Source organism: Plasmopara halstedii (assembly GCF_900000015.1).
Source record: "Plasmopara halstedii genome assembly, contig: Scaffold_3109, whole genome shotgun sequence".
Classification (NCBI taxonomy): domain Eukaryota; phylum Oomycota; class Peronosporomycetes; order Peronosporales; family Peronosporaceae; genus Plasmopara; species Plasmopara halstedii.
This window is the reverse complement of record NW_020190012.1, coordinates 901,008-915,340: the sequence shown is the minus strand read 5'-3', so window position 1 is coordinate 915,340 and position 14,333 is coordinate 901,008. Positions and strand designations below refer to the sequence as shown.

Sequence of the window (14,333 nt, the reverse complement as noted above, 5' to 3'; positions counted from 1 at the left end):
CGGCGTCTGCTTGCAGCAGTGCACAGCCGATGACAAAGTCCGAAGCATCACAGACGACACCAAAAGGACGATCGGGATATGGCAACGCCAGTATTAGTGCATAAAGTAGGCTGTCTTTGACCCCGTCGAAAGCCTATCGATGCTCGGTGTCCCAACGCTTTTCATTAGCCTTCTTAGGGAGACTCGACAATGGTCAGGCCTTTTCCGCATACTTTTCGCTGTACTTGTGCAGGTAGTTGGTGAGGTAAAGCCACTTGCGCAAGTCTTTTTTTCTGGGACCGTCCAGTCCACATTAGCATTGACCTTTGCGGGATCCGCTCGAAGGCCACGCTTCTCAATAAAGCACCTTGAAAGAGGATTTCTTCAGCTCCGAGGACGCGCTTGTCTGCATTGGCATACAGCTTATTCGTGCGCATGTACTCGAGCACCGCTCTTAAATGAACGAAGTGGTTCTCTACGTCCCTCCTCCCGTATTCCGCACGATTGTGGACGAAGATTTCGTCGAAGTATGTATGTGCTCACGCCCGATGGGACCTAAACAAGACAATTTAATGTTGCTGGGCAGTTGACAGCCTTTGGGGCATCATCTGCCACTTCCAGAGCATACCAAGTCGAGTATTCTGTACTTTGTACAGGCAACTATGATATTCCGGAGAACATCCTTCGTAGAAATTGGTGTCTGTACCGTATTTGGTGGCAGCGTTTTGCTTATTATAAGCGTGAACGATATACCACTTGCCGTTCAGCTTCCAAATACAAAACGTGGGTGTCGAATGGGGAGACTTGTTCTCACGTATCATTCCTGCGTCGTGCTTCGCGCGAAAGAAGGCTAAAATTACGTCGTAGGACCGACGGCGGGTCTTTAGACGACGTCTTGGAATTCCTTTACCAAAGGATAGTACGGATCTGAGGGATACGATCGAATAGAAGACCCACTTCGTGCGTTCAGCTCCCTCTTGGTGCCCTCCAGGACAGCTTGGTCCAGAAGTGATGGCGAGTCGATCTCCTCGTCCGGTTGTATAATGACTACTTTGGTTAAGTCGCTTGCGTTCAAGGCACTGCCGAACTCTTCCAAGGACATCTCGCGCAGCTCAAGAAGAGCATCCACTGCGGGATTAGCCACGTGGGTGACGCCGCCGTCTCCTCTACCATTCGTACCGTCGACGGGGTGTATAGCTGTGCGATATTGTCAACGGTATGAACACCCTTGATCAGCGTCGACGTACGGTGTCGCCGTTGCCTTCCCATAGAGGTTTCCCGTCTCGACAAGACCAGTGGGACACGCACTCAGCGCCGTCCGTTGTCCCCACTCCAGGAGTTTTGATGTTATGAACAGCATCCGACGAAGAGCTGCTAACCCCGCAGTCTTCGTCCAGTGGATAAGGTGCCACTCTACGTGCATCACTGAGGCATCGCCCTCGATGCCTCGCTCCTTGGCTCTGGGCCGATCATACCACGTATGGCATGCAGCGACTGCTCTGATACTTGAGCAGCATTCAGTGGTTTACGAGCCACTCCACGTTCAGCCCATAAGCCATGCTCGGGACTCCTGTCCAATACACCTTCGGTGTTTGACAACTCGAATACTCCGATCTCGATCACGTTGACCATCCCAGTCCAGTGCCCGCGCCAATAGCGCTTCTTCTTCCTAGCAGAGGTGAGTTTATGACTCCACCCGGAGACGTGCGCGTAGCGCCCAAGGTCTTCGATCTCTAATTGATCCATGGCTCATTGTGTTCCAACCATGTCATACGAAGGGTGAGGTCATACCTTGAATCTAAGTCTAAGACTGTGCAGCGTCCTATGCTATCAAAGTCAAGAAAGTTGACATCAGGGACCCTCAGCACCGTGGCACATGTCCCCGTCGCTAAGCAAACAGTTACGGTGTCACCCAACCGCGCTTTCAGTGCTACAGCATACGGTCGACCTCGTTCTATCGTGGAGCGTCCAGCATAATTGCACAACGCCCGGAGTCGATCGAATCTCCGGTAGCACACCCGGCTTGCATACACGTTCCGTGTTCAAATACACGAAGCTCGTCATGGCTGGGCCCAACTACCCCCTGGCTCTTTGCGACTCAACAGAACTCAATTTTTCTTCAGTTTGGGTGCCTACCGGGTGTTCTCGTTCTCCCGAGACGAATCAGAAGACCGATGAGAAGCGGGACGTCGGCAAGATGAACCTTGACGCGCCTTGCGCAGCGGACAACCAATCGAAAAGTGATGGGTGTCTCCAGAGACAAAACACCGTCGGGTGTTCGAACGCTACCCGGCAGCTCAAAATTCTGCCCTCTATTTTTCAGCAAAGCTGAGATCCATTGGCTCAAGCCCGCTCGAAGAGCTCTGAGGGTGTGCAATCCAACCAATACGTACCGGCTTAAAGTTGAATTTGGCATTCAATGCCACATTCATTGCTTCTTCAGGAGAGGACAGATGAACACGAACGACTTCCATTTAGCCACGCCAGCGCGGAGGCCCTCCATAACGACGGTCACTGTGGGCGCCTCGGAAGAGGATCGGACGCCATCTGGCAATGAGAGTACGCAACCCTTGGACAAAGTCCACCAATTCATTCTTGCCCAGTCAGGCGGCAAGGAAACGCGATCGCACGCGATATTTCTGGTCAGACGGCGACAATGTTCGCAAAAGCTGTAGCTTCAGCTCCGCCTAAGAGAGAAACGCTGCTTCAACCGAAGTGCGGCACTTCTGTTCCCATTCTCGCGCTCGACCCCCGATATTAAAGATAGCTAGCGCCACGCGCTGTTGCGTGTTCTGGAGCATGGCAGATGCCATAGCCATTTCGGCCTTCTTATCCAGAGCAGGAGATTATCTCTATCCTTACTCTCGAAGGTCTTAACGCTTACCATGAGCGGCCTGGGTCGGAAGGAGTCATCCGTCATCGACGGTGGCGTCATGGACGCAGTTGACGCCGACATCTTCTGCTCTAAGTGCTCTAGCAAAGCATTTTCATAGCTCGGAAACGCCTTTAGGAGCTCACTTATCGCTGCAAGTCCTTGAGAAAGCAAGGTGTTGCATGCCCCAGGGCATGCATGGACATCAGCTCTTTAAGCCCGTCCTGCATGTCCTGGGGCAAATAGGAGAATTGCTTCATTTCCACAGAGGATCAGTCGTAACGACTCAGGTGGAGATGCAAATGCTACCTAGTGCAGCGGGGCTGCCGTAGCTCTTTGCTAGGAGGAAGCCTTACGTTCTTTAATAGAGCCAGTATGAGTGTAGCGAATCGCAATTTGCTCACTCCATAAGTTTTCAAAACCTTAGCTTAATGCAAATAAAAACTTTTGTGCAATATCCAAACCGGCAGATCCGCCTAAATCTAAAGCGATAGTCTTTCTTAACTCAATAGTAGAAAAACAACTGGCAGTCTCGCCACGTTGTGGCTTCTTGTTGAGGTGTAGACAAACCATTGTGTTGTTACACCATCTTGTGTGACCTACCCCAATATACCAGGGTACGTGTAACCCCGTTACAAGAATGTTAGTGTGGTGCGTTATAAGGCATGATTGCTGACCAAGGGTTTGAAGCAAAAGTTCGGCGTGCGTTTCGTTGAGTCGTACTCTCCAGTAGCCAACATGAACTCAATTCGAGTTGCACTGACAGTTTGTGCAATATCTGGCTACAAAAAAAGAACAGCTGGACGGCGACACCGCCTTCTTTGTCAGTGTACTGTCAGATCGTGTTTACATGGGGATTACGCTAGGTGTCAAGGGAGCCAAAGGCTTCGCGTGTCAGCTAAACTAGGCCATTTCTGGACCCAAGCAAGCTACACATGCGTGGAGCTGACGATTGATCATGTCCTCAAAAAGACCGACTTTAAAAGCTGTGGACCGGATAAACGCGTCTGGGGTCAAAGAAGTGCTGTGTACGTTTGTCTGTTTTTCGATGGTATGATCATTGCAGCCAAATCGAGAGGCGAGGTTTTTGAGGTGAAAGAGGTGTTAAGGAGTATCTGTAGGGTGAGGGATCTTTGCTTGGCGAATCTCACCTTGGGCATGGAAATCGACCACGAAAGGACAGCGGCAACCCTGATGATCAAACAGACACGCTACAATCACGAAGGATTAAGAGATTTGACCAGAAAAGCGCCAAGAACGTCGATAATCTGTGCGCGTCCGGTCGCAAACTGTCGCCAGCACATTCACGAAGCACAGAAGCTGGGCGTTTGGAAACGTGCTCGTGACCATAATATTACGTAATTGGCTGTCTGCTTTATCTTACAAAGTACAAAAGCTGCGCGTTTGGAGATGCGCTCGAGACCATGACACCCAGCAATTGACTGTCTGTTTATCTTACAATGTGCACTCGTCCGGACATCGCATTTGTCGTCACGCAGCTGTCTCGTTTATACGAAAGTCCCGGGTTACAACATAGAAACATTGCAATTTTGTGTACTATGCTATTTGAAGTCGACTCGTCATCATGAGATTGTATGTCAAAGTGAAACTGGGAAGATGGTGGTCGAAGTATTTTGAGTTTAAGGCTGGAAAAACTACGCTGAAAACAAACGCTTTGTATCATGTAGTTTGATCAAAATAAGTGATGCTTTAGTTGTGCTCATGACCAATTGTTAGTGAGCCGTCACACTGAGCTCCACAGTATATAGCTTTCAGCTATGCAACATTACAAAATTCCTTAAAAAGTCGAATGAGTACGTGAATGCACAAACATTGAAGTAGCATTAATGTAGTCCGGTAAAAAGATTTTACATGAGCATACATATCTCATACATTTAGACTCGATGTGATCGATCAATGCAAGGTTAAAATGCGTTTGCGTAAATCAAAAGGATATAAAATGTGTATTATTTATCATTATCAAACCAAAATACGATCAGAGGGCTGGCAACTTTTTTGGCTGCAAATTTATAAAATATATAGTTTGCATGAAATTTCTATAGTTTATGGAAATCCGATGTGTTCGTGACCACGGCATGTCAAATGAGGTTACAAAAGCATTTGAGACGGCTGACAAACGTCTTCTGATTCTGCTACTGGAATCTGTTTGTGCGGTTGAGGAAATTCCAGGCGCACATTTTAAACATTAAAGATAAAAACACAAGCCTTGCAAACAGGTCAGTAGTGGATGTAAGCAGCCGTATCCTGTAAAGTAAGCAGGTCTTCGTACATCCATCACGGCGTGCACATATCTTAATTTGGTCATTTTCTGTTTAAAAAATGTCAAATGCTCATTTAGTGCACATGTGACATTGCTGCTGGCCCAAGCTAATTTCCTTTCGATTGTTGATGAGAAAATCCGGACAGCAAGCTTTAGGTTTAGATTTTACAACTGGAAGTGATGCAAAGCGACCTAATGAAAGCCTACTAAATAGCTACCAACGACAGCTTACAAAGCTTTAATGAAACATCGAAATGATTCCGAGGCTGTGCTGAAAAGACGAGTCGTTCAGATAAAGTATGGTGATTATGTTACAGATCTAAAATGCTGTGCGTGATAATCCACCGAAAGTTCGATGTCTGCATACTATCGTCAAACCTGTAGAGAAGCATTTGCAAGATATAATAATGAGTTGACAATCTGCTGAAAGTGAAATCAATGTGCGTCATTCACAATGCAAGCCTTAAGATCAAGCATAACCTATTCAAATTATCTATTGAAGTGTCGGTCGCGAAAAATGCAGATGATGCTGACAACAATATATTGCGAATAAATTTGTCCACTGAGATTTTGGGACAGTCGATATCCACAAATATCGTTTCAATACTGCGATGTTATTATCGATCCAAATTTGCAACGGAGAAGCACTTTACAATCGAGGCGAGACACGACAATTTATTTCTCAATTTCTTACAAGCTGATTATCAAGATGTTTACGGCACATTTCGATGGAACATCACAAAAGTCATTGTATGTTTCATTCTATCGTCGGTTTGCCTACGCTTAATGTTCTGACAAAGATTTGTTTAAGTATTTTGTACACCAGGACGCGAAAAAATGTTCATGTAGTGCCCAATTATGTGAGAACTGAAAACGCAAGGGAACGGCATACCTACCGCCCCGGCCTGGAAGCGCTTGGCCAGACAAAGAAGGAATTAAACTTTGTGGATGTTCAGCAACCTGTGTGTAGACGAGGTCTAACAGCATGTCGCGGTGACTACTCTGTGGCTTGCTCTGTTATTAGCAAACCACCTCCGCATTGGCGGTTCATGCAGCCCTATTACAGATCCAGCCAAAAGTACTTTTCATTATCAGGTCTGTCTCAAACCATAATCTTTTTTCTTACGAAACGCACTGGGTTTCAGGAGCGGAATGGTTATCTTCACAAATCGTACGCACCTCTTTTAGAAATGATCTCTTTCTGTGCCACTCCCTTTAACCAACCAACTCCTGTACAGATACTTATTTGGCGGCAACATACGAATGCTTTGGAAAATAACGCTGTGCTGTTTCTGCTCCTGGAGACGTTGTAAACTCTTAAACTCTTTATGAGATGAACAAAAAAGCATCGAGTGTGAAAATCATACAGATTCGTAGTGAGCGCGAATATGAAAAATGGGAAGTGTTTATTCAAACCGCTATCTTCGTGGTTAAATCAGAGCTCATAAACGCCGTCATCGTGCCCTTCGTCGTCGTCATCATCGTCAGTACTTTGACCCGCGGAAGACGCCTTGACTCGTGCCCGAACATCAGGAGAAAAACCACGGCTCGCCGATAATACCTGTTGTAGAAGCTCATTTTGCTCCGCGATGCACTGTTCTAACGACTTGGATGAGCCAGCATTATCATTCTGGTCGGTGCTGTGTGTACGTCGGGCAATGTTAGAATGCGGCGGCAAAAATGTTGGGGCTATTGGCGTCGATGTGTATCGATTACGGATACCATCATGATGTTCGCCATCATCAGTGGAGTCCGTACACACGGAGGCAGAAGACTGCTGACTTCGCAGTTGTTTCTGATGCTCCGACTCCGGTGTCATGTCTTTTGTGTCAATTACTTCGTATATACTTGAGCGCTCATCAATGCAGTCATTTATCCGGTCTGCATCAATCTCGCATGGAGTTTCTAAAGACTGCACCGCTAGAAAAGAATTTCTACTATAGGAGTACTCTGAGCTAAAGGACGAACGCACCGTGGGGGCTCCGCTACAATTGCGTGAGATAGTACTGAAGCGACTGGAGCCAGACTTCCAGCTGCACGTGTCAGACTCATTTTCAGACCACCAAGAATTACGGTGCTCTTCAATCCAGGTAGCACTGCGTCGAGGCGCATCCTTCTGGTACGAGAGGGAGCTACGGGATACTGAAGAAGTCGGCGTGGATGACTTCGGTATCTGCGATTTTGTCAGAGACGAACGGCGAGTTGCTTGAGACGACTTAGACGAGACGACGGAGGAACGGGTTGTCTCGGCATGTTCTAGAATAGGTTCCGGGTCTTCTTCACGAGTACGACCGACACACACTTTGCAGAAGAGCGACTGAGCCACACGAAATGTTCGCTGGCTAGTCATGGGGATTTGGTTATTCGTGCCATTCTTTTCTTGCCGAATTCCAGCCCGTCTGACAAGGCACTTTGAACAGAACATGTCTCCGCACAATTGACAGTAACGACGTCGACGACCCGCTCGAAAGGTCCGAGAGCAGTCCGTGCAGCCTTGTTGTATAGTAGCCGGCGGCACCCACGGCCTAATGCCATCTCCTATAGAATAAGGATCGCCTCCAGCGTAAGACTGCTCCGCTAATCCTGGAGATGTGGCTATTTTTTTTGCATCGGCAGAGAGCGACACGTCTTTAAATGCTCGTAAAAGCTTTTTGCAAAACTTGGTGGTAGCTGTGAGTCCCTTGTGCTCACATTTGCTCAGCATAAAAATCTGCGTCTTGTCCGGACACAAATCCGCTTTGCGCACTACCATGACAGACGTGACTTTCTCCCGCTTTGTCTTAAGCTCGTGCGGAAACGGCGGGCATTCGGGAATATCGACGGGAGTTCTTACAATTATCGCCACATCGCGGCCTTGATCGTCTTTCTTATACGTTATATATTCGAGAAAGCATTCGTCTCGTTTGCGCGTGAGCATCGAAGGCTGAATGCAAGTCCATTTGATACCAAGCGTCGCATGTTTCGCTGACTTGTTTATATTAAGACTACACAACGCGACGGCATCAACAGCGCATCCAAAGAAAAATTGATTCCAAGCGAATAGCTGCTCTGACGTCTCAGACGAAAAAAAGTCTACGAAGCGGCGGAAGTTGCTCATGACTGTACCGAACGTGCGTGTTATCGTGAGCGATCCCTGTTTGCGGCGGACGATCGATAAGTCTGAATCTCGTGTTACATCCTGCCACTGCTTATCGTCCGCGATGCTAAAACCGGCAACTCGGTTTTCGTGATCCCGGCATGACTCCATTGCGTCAATGGCCAGCTCTTCCACCTGAGTGTGAAACTGCTGCACTTGAGCTAGCGTGAGGCTGACTGGTGGAAAGTAATCATCTGGCAGAGGGAACTGCAGTTTTCCACCTTGATGTCTACGCACGTAAATCGCAACGTCATTATCAGCATCAAACTGTAAAACTATCTGAAGTCGTTGCAAACGTAGAAGACTTACGATGAAGCAGTAGAGCTTACGGACGCTGTACGTGACAGAGCAGTGGACGACCTGCGGGGCATCTTCTTGACTAAAGAGTACCGAACGACAGCGAGAGAATCTCGTTTGGTTGTTCGCTTGTTTCAACTACTTTTTTGCTACTCCGCTTGGTAAGTGAGAAAGTGTCATAGCTCGTACCACAACCAAACGGACTCTTTCCGATAAAGCAGGCACGCCTTTGTTCCGTACATGTGCTGTAGCTTTATACTTACGCTGTGACGAGCATATTACAGTACGACAAAATAGAATGGAGTCGGTGGATCAGGCTGGTCTCTACATAACAATCGAGACGATGGCAATTGTTTGTTCGATCGGAGGATAATGTGTCTAGATCCGTCACGCATCTCAGGGTTCAAGCAGCAAATATCGATTGGACATTTACACTCATCAATGACCTTGAACCGGCTGTCTACGTTCCACATGTCTTCCGTGTGGATTGGATCGCCCAGAGTCAGACATTACATATTTGCCTACAGTTCTTACTGTCACATATTATATTTATACATTGTGACAAATTTCTTGAAGCAAATTTTGTGGAAGGTTTCCGATTCTTGTGTAAATTTCCTTGGGAGTTACAATAGCATAAAGATGATAATTTTATCAAGGTTAAAGTGTTTAAAAGTTGTAAGATTCATTTTCTAGTCACATTTAGTTCTGCGCAAAATCGAGGTCATTTAAATTTGTTTTAATTTAGTATTGAGGGCCTGCTACTCGCTTTTCCAGATAACTGCACAACTCAGTTCCGTTATAATTAGTAGATATTGCACTTGTGAAGGGGATATAGCACAATGGTCTGCATGCTTAATGTCTCGTAATAACAAAAACAAGTCTTATCACCGCTTGTTACCTAGAGACTTCGTTTTCGCTTTCAGCGTAGACCTCTTGGCCATCACTCGCAATTGAATCGGACTAATCAGTACTTCCCGCTGTTGAATACGATTATGCGTACGTTTAGCACATACACTCTATGCTACCTAGAGCAAAGCTCGAAGAAAGTTCCTAAAAGTGAAGTACTAAGATGGACATGATGAGCTCTCAGAACGGCTTGCGAGTGAGAACTCTCTGTAGAGAGCGGTTTTTAAGACACGAGGGCTGCTAATCTCTCGCTATGTGCCATATATGATTTTATTAACGGGGATAGTAAACATATATAGTATCATTTCAAAATAGCTTTTAGAGCTAAGAAGTACTGTTCACTTGATAGACCCTCGGTTCGTCATTCAAGTGGTGGTTGGTGAGCCCATCCCCTGTGCATTAGCTAGTGCGAATTGCAATCGTTTCAGCTAGCTGTAATGCAATCCCATTGCATTTGGTAGTACTTGTTGTCAATCCGACGACCGACGACGGACTCTGATTACGGCTTATCCTCTGTGAGAATGGAACACAATATGTTCATGGATCTGGCCTCGCGGCACCAAGACACCTTCTATCTCTTGCTGGCTCCGAGAAGATAACGCGATTGGTGGCTCCAAGCCTAAAAGCGGTTACCAGTCGCCACATAGGAAACTTCCAAAAACTCCTTAACCAGAGATCTGACGTTGCCCACCTGCTTCCACGAAATCTTTGGAGAGCGAGGCAGCTTTGGTGAGCGTCAAGTCATTTGAGAGCAATAGTGGAGACTATCTATTTGTATATATACGCGAGGTCGGCTGTGCATCAGACGAAGCTACAGCGTCGGCTTAGCGGTCCCTTGGCCAAAGATTGATGGTGAGCCGTTACATGCGAGAGCTCGGTTAACGAGATATTCACATCATGTATACTACTAAAGCAAAAGATTCGCACCGCATGGTCTTATCGCGTGCGGTCAATCATGTACGAGAGTTGAATGCGCTCAGATGTCAGCTAACACGCTTCAAGAAACGGCACCGGCCGCCATCCGCATGAAGAGAATAAGTACATGCGGGCTTGCACTCAATCTCCTCGGAAGATGTGGTGGGTGTCGTGTAAAACGCGGAGTAATTCTTTCGTATCGCGATGGCCGAATGGAGCACCAAAAGTAAAAGCTCTACGAGGGCGCGTGGGCACATACATTCAGCCGTGTTGAGCACGAAATTGGTTATCTCTTTCTTACAAGCAATTAATAGTTGTCACATAAAACGCAGTATCAACATCTGCCGCCTTCCAGCGTCTTCTTTCTCGTCTAAAAGGTCGAGCTCCCGCGCAGTCTCGTCCGTAGTGTCCCACGCGAGAAAACGTCGAGTCTTGGTCGGCACAGTGGTAAACGCTAGAGAAAAACGAAATGTTATTGCTAGTTCTAGAGGTTGAGGTCTACGAAATTCAACTTTAAAAAACGACTAACACCAAGAATTAGAAGGAGTTGTTAGCTGTCAGCATCAAATTTCCAAACTTTGGAAAGGTCTGACAGGTTCACGAGTGTCGTGCATAACGTACGTCGCGCAACTGTATAAAACGGTGAGGAGAGATGTTGACGCTGCCGAAAACGAATTTGACTTCTGCGCTTCTTGCAAGTGGATCAAGAAAGGCGATTTAGATTCTTTTGAGCCTACTTGACAACGCAGTGAATTTTTATATAAGGAGTTTGACAGCATAGAAGGTCCGCTCGCCCTTGACCTGGATCCTAGGTATTTCCCATCCTAGGTAAGACGTGGCTTGCACGTCTTAAGATTGAGTATGGACTGAAACTTGTAGACTTTGGGTGACAGGCACTGTTTCCCTGGTGGAATTGTCCTAATTCAAATTTAATGGTCGCCTCATACGAGGCTCGCGTATCTGAGAGACACCTTAGCATTTCTTAAGAACAACTTCAAACCTACACCATTCTATGAGCACTGTGTCTACGACACCCCAAAAACCCAGCCTAGCCGGTAGCGTGGGCGCCCACGGGCAATGCCCTTCTTCTTCTACACCAGGCGTATCTCCGGACAGTACGGCCGCGGCTTCACGGGAAGCTAATCCCGTGCCCTCGGCAATTGGACGCAACACAACGCACCCGACCCGGTCGACAGATTCCTCGTGAAGGAAGCCGACTACGAGTCGGACACTCCTTTCGCGCTCGTATCCACGCTCTGTCTTAGACCCTCGTGTGGATCACGACTTCCGCTCGGCGAAACCAGCTACTGAAGCAAAAGACGCGATGACTTGATCGTTCGGCGTCAACGAAGTATGGCCTATGGCCAGAACACAAGCTGAGCTAAATCAGCGGAATGCTCTGCGATCTCGCTTTTTACCGCGCTCGACTTTGAGCTCAAACAAGAGGTGCTCCTGTTTCCGCGATGTGGACCATTCCTGTGGTTCTCGCCGCTGGCGAAATCGCTGCAGATGGTGATGACGAGCTTTTTGAGCGATGGGTGCAGCGGCACCGCAAACTTTCTTCGCGGTCTACCTTACAGCGAAGCCACAAGGAAGTAGACGTGCGCGTTGAGCGCCATCTTAGATATGAGTTTGCCAAATATAAGGCGCAACACTGACTTCCTGCGTATTGTCACCCCGCGACATATGGGACAATCCCTAACGCTTCTCCGTGCTCTGAAGTTTCTCACACGGGTCAATCAACAACTACAGCATGCTTAGGGTCATGGATTGAACTCAGCTCATGGCCCTCTGGCTTCCTGGGCTACTGCCGAGAAATGCGGTGCGCAAGACGACGCGAAGTATCATGATTATTCTGATCATAAGCGACTACGACGTCTGGGCAGCCTTGCCGAAGTGGCACCTCAAGCTCCCACGAGTTCTCTGAGTAGTTTGGGTTTCCCGCCACTTCACAAGATATTTGGCGAAACCCCGTCAGCGACGTCGACCCACAAGGCGTTCCACGTGGTAGTAGACGCCATCATTCTCACTGGAAGGGTCAGCGGCGGATGATGACGACTTTGTTGATTGGTCGCCGTCCGGTGACTCGCGATGCTCTTTGAGCGTTGGAGAACAAAGTCCTTCGTTATCGGCACTCTGCCGAGCATCTCTCCGAGATTGCCTACCGCTGTGCGGGGGACCTCGAGAGTCTGGAGCACTGTGTGCACCGACTGCCTCGCGTTAAGAATTACCGTGCTCTGTCGGAGCGGCTCCTAGCCATCCAGCAGGCGAATACGGCACTTGGTGCGAGGGTGGAGCGCCTTGCGCCGTTGGAAATGAAAGTTGTTGCACTCTGTGCTCAAAACCAATTGCTGGTTTGATTTCTGGGTGACCGAGCGACGCCCCGGCGCCAACGCTTCTGTGGCATCTCAGTGTTGTATTCCAGTACGCATTCACTTGCGCCGGATCCTAGTACGGTGTAAGCAAGCCACATAATACATCGGGTGGGTGCGCATCCTTCTCGGAAGCTTCAGCGTATACGCTAGGCCTCGCTTGGCAACGATCTAAAAAGGTTGAATAAATTGTGGACGGAGTTTTGTCTTAAAGACAGCAGAAACCGCATGTGTAGCGAGAAATTTAGCATTAAATAAAACCAGGTCTCCGACCTTAATTTTTTCAACATTTTTTCTTCTTTTCCGTCAGCATATTCCTTCTGCATGTCTTGGCTTTCAGCCATCGCATCGCGAAGTCTAGTAAGACACTCAATCTAGTAGACAGGAAGTCTTTGACTTTTTTTCGCACGGTGAGGGGGCTGACATCAGCTTGCCGTTCGGCTATTCCCCCCGCCAAGCCCTGAACCATGGGATGGCGGTGTCAGCGGGACGCGCGGATATTAATAAGCCCGTTGACGTAGAACGGTGTGTAGCTGGGAATGAATGCACTGCATTGTTCAGAGCAAACTCTACGAGTGGAAACATAGCGCTTCGGTGACTCAGCAAAGACGCTGCGACGATCGTCTTCAACGACGCGATTAACGCGCTCTGCCTGACCATCGTTGCGGATGGTCCGCTGTTGACATAGTCAACTTGGTGCTCAAAACCCGGAAGAGTGTAGACCAAAACTTTTTAGTGAAGCGCGGGCCTCTATCAGAGATATTTGACTCCGGGAGTCCATGCTGTCGAAAGACACGATCGACAAACAGTGTCGTTTTACCCACACCGTCGATGGTGCCCGGCACTTCCGCAAGATGAGCCATCTTTCTTGAACGGTTCACAACGACCACTACACCCGTGTTGCCTGCCGAGCCCTCCGGCAGGCCAAACACAAAGTCCATACTTTTGGACTGCTATCACCCGGAGGGTGCCGGTAAACTGGCCAGCGGCGCCGCCGCATTCGGAGATGGTTTCACCCTTTAACACGTCTCACACGTGCGCACATATGCGCTCCCCAATTTGTAACAGCTTGGGCCAACAAAAATGGCAACCCACCGAGCTGTACGTCTGTCCACGACCGAGATGACCAATAAGTGGGGTGTCCTGGGCCATATCGAGGGATACGGTATTTTAAATCCTTATCGCGGGGAAATACAATTCGTGGCGTATCTGTCGAGTCAGTGCTTTAATACAACAACCCGTTACTTAACGAATATCGGTGTAACCATGTGAGCAAACGCACTGACAACTTCTTGTTCGAGTTTCCAGACTCCTTGAGCCTGTAGTAGGGCTGTACTCATACTATCACCCGTGTATGCGGCGCGGATCAAATCCTCCACTGACGACGTCACCATCGTGACATGATCAATCTCATAATCTGGTCTGCGTGATAACGCTTCAGCCAAAGCATTCAGCGTTCCTGGCTTATACTTCACCTCGAAGTTTTATGTGTAAAGATTAGCCATCCTCTGCGAGAGGTGAGGCGACTGAGTTGCAGGGCGTAATGAAGGATGATCTGTGTAGATCACAAACGGC

General features: G+C 48.1%; 3 protein-coding genes across 3 annotated transcripts; 2 read left to right on the top strand and 1 right to left on the bottom strand.

Annotated features, from left to right (window-relative positions):
- Nucleotides 1–5,841: 5,841 nt before the first annotated feature.
- PHALS_07515 (uncharacterized protein) lies at nt 5,842–6,445 on the top strand (the record flags this gene model as incomplete). Its single annotated transcript, XM_024720994.1, has 4 exons — nt 5,842–5,882; nt 5,944–6,094; nt 6,157–6,303; nt 6,371–6,445. 4 exons carry the CDS (start codon nt 5,842–5,844, stop codon nt 6,443–6,445), a joined length of 414 nt encoding a protein of 137 aa, XP_024586138.1.
- A 122-nt stretch (nt 6,446–6,567) lies between these two features.
- PHALS_07514 (conserved hypothetical protein) lies at nt 6,568–8,639 on the bottom strand (the record flags this gene model as incomplete). The annotated part of the gene is made up of 2 exons (XM_024720993.1): nt 6,568–8,497; nt 8,578–8,639. The coding sequence occupies 2 exons, from the start codon at nt 8,637–8,639 to the stop codon at nt 6,568–6,570; spliced, it is 1,992 nt and encodes a 663-aa protein (XP_024586137.1).
- A 1,729-nt stretch (nt 8,640–10,368) lies between these two features.
- On the top strand, nt 10,369–10,616 carry PHALS_07513 (uncharacterized protein; the record flags this gene model as incomplete). Its single annotated transcript, XM_024720992.1, has 2 exons — nt 10,369–10,428; nt 10,452–10,616. The coding sequence occupies 2 exons, from the start codon at nt 10,369–10,371 to the stop codon at nt 10,614–10,616; spliced, it is 225 nt and encodes a 74-aa protein (XP_024586136.1).
- Nucleotides 10,617–14,333: the final 3,717 nt, after the last annotated feature.